This window comes from Carassius carassius, chromosome 1 (genome assembly GCF_963082965.1).
Source record: "Carassius carassius chromosome 1, fCarCar2.1, whole genome shotgun sequence".
In the NCBI taxonomy this organism is placed as follows: Eukaryota; Metazoa; Chordata; class Actinopteri; order Cypriniformes; family Cyprinidae; genus Carassius; species Carassius carassius.
In genome coordinates, this window is record NC_081755.1 from 47,095,764 (window position 1) to 47,102,680 (window position 6,917).

General features: G+C 38.6%; 1 protein-coding gene across 1 annotated transcript; it reads right to left on the reverse strand.

The window, feature by feature from the left end:
* Nucleotides 1–1,320: 1,320 nt before the first annotated feature.
* On the reverse strand, nucleotides 1,321–6,710 carry LOC132152770 (interferon-induced very large GTPase 1-like). Its single transcript, XM_059561645.1, has 2 exons — nucleotides 6,611–6,710; nucleotides 1,321–6,341 (listed from the first exon to the last, which is right to left on the reverse strand). Exons 1-2 carry the CDS (start codon nucleotides 6,707–6,709, stop codon nucleotides 1,521–1,523), a joined length of 4,920 nt encoding a protein of 1,639 aa, XP_059417628.1. The 5' UTR covers nucleotide 6,710; the 3' UTR covers nucleotides 1,321–1,520.
* Between the last annotated feature and the right edge of the window lie 207 nt (nucleotides 6,711–6,917).

The following is a 6,917-nucleotide window of genomic DNA, read 5'->3' on the forward strand; positions in this document are numbered from 1 at the left end:
TACTGATGATAATAAAATGGTCAACATAAAGTGGACTGATTTTATGATTTCACCTGAAGTCTAACGAAGTGTGATGTGGTAATACATTTACATTGTGCACCATGAATCCAGTAATACTGTGTGAGATCCAATAGTTTTGTGGCAATTTGATATTCTGAAGAATGTTGAAAATATGTTGTGCACTAAACATTTTGAACTGCATTATTGACAGTGCTTACATTTTAATGCATTAACAGTGCTTGCATTTTTAGGGGCTAGAAATAGTTAAAGCTGTGAATATTTCAGTTCAAAACAGTTCATACACATTTTCATTATAAAAAATTCAAGAATCCACATTCACCTTTCAGACTTCACTTCCAAAATGTTCAGTCTGTTTAAAACTACAGCCTACAATATTACAGATGCATAATCTTTACCAGCTGTTTAACTTGCTCACCAGCAGGTGGTGATGAAGACCGAAGCAATAGGTAGAGCAAATCATTCATTTACAAATACTGATTTGCAGAAATGAAACAATTGGTAAGTATATATTATGATTATGAGGAGCAGTATGTATGTGAAAAAGCTCATTAAGGCACAAAAGCTGTATTTACTTTTAATTCAATGTCTTCACGGTTACTCTTTTCCCATGTGGCTAGTCTACATGTAAGCAGCTTCTAGGAGATTATAATGGTATTATCTCCGAAGCCGATGTAAAGAACAAACGTTACATCTAAGGAAGAGTATTTATCATATGCAATAGAAGCTTCAATACTTCTTCCCACCGGTGTCTAGATTAAATCAGCTCAGCTCAGGTCATTGCCACTTTGGAACTCATAATGCAGGTTCAGGTATGGAGCAGAATAATAGATTAACTCTTAATAATTACTCAGAGACTTTTTAAAAAGAAGTTTAATGCATCACCATAGGAAATGGTTTCACTTTATTAAAACAATAACTCATTAAGCAAATAACAATAAAAGTAAATAGCATAAAGTATTCACCCCAAATTGCGGCGGCGAATGTGTTCCAACCATAATGTTTTATAGTCACAAAAAACAACACATCTAAGCTAAAACATATCACAGTACAACTCTTTAAGGAAGAAGGTCCATTCTGCAACATTATTGCAAAATGCACTTCCTCACACAATCATGATACAGTTAGCAAAAAGTATACATACGTGTCTTAACCGTTGAGCAAACTCTAACAGAATGTACATCTCATTATTGCCTTTTAAGGCTTTTCAGGTTTAGTGGCAGATGTTTGCAGTCTCAAAGCCCTAATATCATTTGCGAGAGATTGTAGCTCCAAACGCAATCAATTCTTTAAGTTATAAGTTAAATCATTCTTATTCTAAAAACAATTTCCTGCTGCTCCATCAGTTGAGATTCTGTCCTGTTTTCCTCCACGTTCCTCCGCACATCTAATGAATCACCTGCCACGACAAGTCTTATAATGTAGGGGGAATTGTATGTTTATATTTTAGATTGTTCTTTAAATGAGTGGTATAAAAGGGGGTTTAAGTCTTATCGGTTCCATTAGTTTGAAACAATCATTTTGTTCAAACTCTGAATAGCAGCTTGTTTTTCGTTCATTCCCCATTCAGGTGGAATCTCACCCTGATCCTTGAATTTTTTATTATAATGATTTTCCAGTTTTCCCTGGAATGTGCACACAAACCACTTCCAGTATGGCAGTCCATGAGGGTCAGGGGTGATGTCCCACTTTTCATAAACTCCTCCTGCACTTCTGTAGTCACTGCATGGAAAACTCTTATCTGAAACACGAAATTGTTTTCTACTTGTCACTAAAGTTGTGCAGAAATCAGCACAGAGATCATCTGTTTGATAGTAAGAAGTTCCTTTAATTCCAGTCACTCTGTGGAAAGGGACACTGTGATCTCCAGGATGGTTTTCTATTGTGCTGGTGCAGAAGGCTCCACAGAACGGACACTGAACCCAACAGCACTGACAGAAATGAGAAAACAGAAGCTCATCTGGTCTGAAGTTTAAGTCCAGCTTTTCATTAAAAGTATTTGTGTTGAAACTACTGTCAGAAATAGAGATCACATGATCAAGTTCTTTTCTCATCACATCTTCTAGGAGTTTGAAATCAAAATCATCATATTTCACTCCACTGAGATCTTTTTCAGAGAAGATCAGCTCATCTGAGAGCTGCTGTGTGAAACTCTTTAACCACAAACCAACATCTCCTCTGTTCTCTTGAACATATTTAGTGGATTCATCTCCTCTCTTCTCTTGAAAATGTTCAGTAGATTCATCTCCTCTATTCACTTTGACATGTCCAGTAGATTCATGAACTGCTTTCATGATCTTCTGCTGCAGGAGTTCAGTGTTCTCCTTTATCTTTGGTAAAACACTTTCACTGAACTTAGCAGTGATATATCGATTGACTTCATCTCTAATGAAACTCTTGAAGTGATCTCTGGGATTATGAATGTAGTTCATGTATTTGTCAAAGTCCTCCTCTTCTGCCAGTGTCTCCAGGATGTGCTTCTCCAGTTTTAATCGGTTTTCTTTTAGTGATGGACATTCTGTTCTCATTTCATTTGCCAGATCTCTAGCAGTCTTCTTGTGGACACTCTGCTCGATGGGATCTTTAAGTTTCTGACAGATGATCTCACCACAAATAGCAGCTGATGTTGCTCCTTGACAGTATTTCTGGAAAATACTATAGTACTCTTCTCTCTTTTTCTGAACATATTTGACAGGATTATTGGCTTCTGTAAACATTGTGTGTTCGTCAGTGATCATCTTGTTTGCTCTCTCACAGATGGAAAGAACCAAATCCATGAAGAATTCATTCTTGAACACATATTTCAGGCATCCTTCCTCATGTTGTATTATTCTTGCCTTGATGTAACCTGTGAGTTTTTGAATGCAGCTTTTGTTATAGCCCATCTTTGAAATGTTAAATGACTGAATCTCTTTGTCTGTCTGCTGAACAACATCTGTGACAAATGATCTTATCTGGGTTTCATCCTCATTATGTAAAGGATCAAAACCTAAAGCTGAGCTGAAGGCATGTTTAACCTGTCCTTTAAATCCACTGTTTTTTTTTAACTGTACATATTCTGAATAACTCTGCACAGTGACAACTTTGTTGTACTCATTGCTCTCCCTCGAGTGATCTACAGAAACACTTCCATAGATGTCCCTGAGGATCTCTCTCACATCTCTCATTATGTTAATTTCTTTGATTGGAGAGGTGTCTGTGATGATCTCCTTTGTCCACTGTTCCCAAAAGGAATCAAACTCTTTCTTCAATGTTTCTTCATTATTATTTTTATATTTGAGCTCTAAGGCAAGTTCTTTGCTCTTTTCATAGAGAGTGTCTTCACGATGTTTCCTCTGAGCGTCAATCTCTTTCTTCAAGTCTCGCTGTTTAAGAACCTCATTTAGTTTCTTCTCTGTGTCCCTCACAATGTTTTCCTGAAGTTCTTCGATTTTGATTTTAAATGATGTTTTCCATTGAATCAGTATATCTTTATCTTTGTCATTTTCAAAGAAATCAGACATTGATTGTTCTACTTCTTCACTTGTCTTCTTCAGTTGTGTTTCAAGATATTTTCTCTCAATCTCATGAATTACTTCATTTTCTATTTTGTTGTGCAGTTTGTTCTCAGTTTCCATCATGGCACTGCGTAGACTCCAGGACCACTTGCTGTATTCCGTTTCCAGTTTCCTGTAAGCTGAGATCTCCAGAGAATTTCTGAAGCTGAAGACAAATCGTTCACTCAGTAAAGCCTTCCAGAGATCTTCAACACGAACTGTTAAGTCTTTCAGCATAATTCCATGTGATTTTGCGGCATGAGAAAGAATAGTTTTCTTTAGTTCTTGAATGTTCTCACAGTAGTTTGGGTTTGGTGGTGCCATTGGTGGGCTGCCCTCCCAGAGCTGAGCAAAATACTTCACATCTTTCTGAACATCAAATCTAATGACATCACTGAAACATTCTGCATCACAGACTTCATCTTTAGCAGCGAGTTTTGTCATCTCATCCAGTGTCTCCTGCAGTCGTCTCCTTCCCTCCATGTTTTTCTCTTCAGCTGTGACGTCTGAAACGTTCTGATGCACAAACACACAGCTGGGATTCAGTCTGACCTTCTTCATCCTCAGGAAGGCCTGAACAACAATCTGAAGAATGTCCTGCATCTCAGACAGGTTTTCTCCAAAGATGTTTATCAAGGTCAGATTTCCAATTCCAACAACAAATGTGGCCAATTCATTGTCATGATCTCTTGTTGATCTTCCAGACAGTTTTAGAGCACGAAGTCCCTCAGTATCAACAACCAGAATGAAGTCAATCTTCATCTGTGTTTTCATCGCGTCTGAGACTCTGACCAGCTGCATGAAAGCTCCTCTGGTGCACCTGCCTGCACTGACGGCAAACTCAAGTCCAAACATAGCGTTCAGCATGGTGGATTTCCCAGAGCTCTGAATCCCTAAAACTGACAGCACAAAGACTCGCTGGTCTCCCAGTTTCTGGACGAGTTGATCTAGAACAGCAGAGATCCAGATCACATGAGCAGCATCTCCATCCATCAGCTCCAGAGGAAATCCAGAGATCATCATCTGTGCTGCAAGACTCGGGAGAGAAGAGAAGTGAACCTCCAGGTCTTTCTTGATCTTCTTCACAGATGAACATGATTCATAGATCTGACCGATTTCCCTCATGATGTGCTCCAGACCAAAGGTAGCAGCTTGAAGCTCCTCAGATATTTTCTCAAGTTCAGTTTGTTTAGCTTTATGTTGTTCAGATTTATTACTGCTGTCTTTCAGTTTCAAGACTGCTGACCATGCTTTATCATATTTGTGAAGAAGAGCAGAAAGGTCACTTGATGCATGTTCATCCAAAAGGATTCTGAGCCATTTGAGGAAAAACATCTTTCCATGTTCATTATGTGAGTCCATTTCTTTAATAAAGATCTTCATAAACTTACTCATGTCAGATTCATGCTGTTTTTCACGGATTTTATTCATTTCTATTGTTTTTGTACTTATTTCCATTTTTATTTCTTCTCCTCGAGGTCGATGTAGTTCTTTGTTCTTCTGACTCCACTGATGCCACAGTTTCCCCTGATGAGGCAGAAATAATTCCTTGATTTCTGTCAGATCTTTATTCTCCAGTAAACTCATCATCTGCTGTGCTGCTGCTCTTCCTCTCCTGCTGTCATCATCTTCCTCATCTACTCTGATATCTGAGTGCTTGGACACATCTTCAAGTCTGAAAGTGGAAGATGTTTCTGAGAGACACTCTTTTATAGTTCTTCTAAGTTCTTCAGACACATCTGACTGATTTCTGTATTTCAAACCGATTTTGAATTTTCTTTTCTTTATCTTCATTACAGTAAATTCATCCTCCGTAAAAAGACAAATGAGTGGCTTTTTGTTTCCAAACAGGTTATTCATCATTGCTGCACTTCTGTCATTCCTGTCCAGTCGTGGCAAAAGAACAACAATGACTGAGGCCATTTCAGTGAGGATCTGCAACTGTTTCTCATGGTCTCCTGAATCACCGTGTAGATTACAGAATGCAACACAGTCAGTGAATTGATCTGTGTTTTTCCCAGAAGGGCAGAACCAGGCAATCTCCACCACTCCATCCATCAGGACTCTGGTTCTGCAGCTGCCTGGACAGTTCCTGTGGAAGAACGTGTTGTGTTTCTCATTGATCAAACTGTTCATCAGCTGAGACTTGGATGAAGACACAGAGCCAAACCTGAAGAAAAACACCATAGGAGTTTGTGTCTTGTAGATCGGATGGGATTGACTGATGGTCTCATTGTTGGTGTTTCTCGTCTTCCAGCTCTTGTTGATTTGTCTGAATGTCCAGAGAGGAAACTCAATCTGTTTTGTGACTGGATCAGGAACAAGCAGAAGCAGAGCGTACTGACACTGGGACAGTTTAGTCACCATCAGTTGCTTCAGGAAACCATCAGCACAATGAAACACCGCCATCTGAACATCCATCGGGTGGATTCGCTCAGATTGGCCTATAACTGTGTTTGACGAAGTAATGTGAAGAACACATTCAAACAAATCACCCTCATCTTCAGACGAGTAAGCATCTCTCTGTTGATCCTGTTCATTTGTCTCCTTAACACTGATGAATCTTGCTCTGTAGTCCATCATCAGTATTTTTTCAATGAAAGTCTGAACCAGCTCCTCTTCAACACAAGACTCATGAGGCTGTAACGAATGTTCAGTTATCTGAAGAACATCTGCAGCTCTCAGTTTATTGTGGCGCCTGCCTCCAAGGTAAAGTCTGTGAAATAGATGCTGTATTTTATCTTGATCGGCTTTGACTCCTGCTGTTTCAACATCTTTGTTTTCTTTCTGTTTAATAGACAAAAATAACATGAACGTTATCTGTTTTTTTCCTTACTGATTTCAATATCCTATACCAGGGGTGCCCAATCCTGCAAATTCAGTTCCAACCCTGATCAAACACACCTGAATCATCTAATTAATCTTTTAGGTAGCACTTAATAATTACAGACAGCTGTGTTGGCGTAGGTAGGTAGATCCCCAGGAACAGGATTGGGCACCCCTGTTCTATACTAGTGTATGAATGCAGTTTTCTACAGTTTCCTCTGAACATTCACCTGAAATGAATTATCCGTTTCAGTGCAGATGTTCTTCACCCCATCCTTATCACTTTCATATCCTTCTTTCAACTCTCTGTTTACACCTGGAAATAACATTATTAATTATTGATCTGACCACAAGCCTTCAGACAGACCGCTGTTCTAGCTGGTTAACTTTGTTGTCTGATATTGACTGAATATTGAACAGATTTGCAGAATAATTTTGTTTTACTTCTTTTTGACAATGACAAAATCATTTAACACTGAGTTTTATTTTTAACACTTTTTAAATCATGCAGTTTAATTTGGTTAAATAAAGTTTATG

Coding starts and splice junctions, on each gene's coding strand:
- LOC132152770 (XM_059561645.1), bottom strand. CDS start 6,709: ATGTTATTTCCAGGTGTAAACAGAGAGTTGAAAGAAGGATATGAAAGT. Junction 6,342..6,610: donor AAACGGATAATTCATTTCAG/GTGAATGTTCAG, acceptor TCTATTAAACAG/AAAGAAAACAAAGATGTTGA.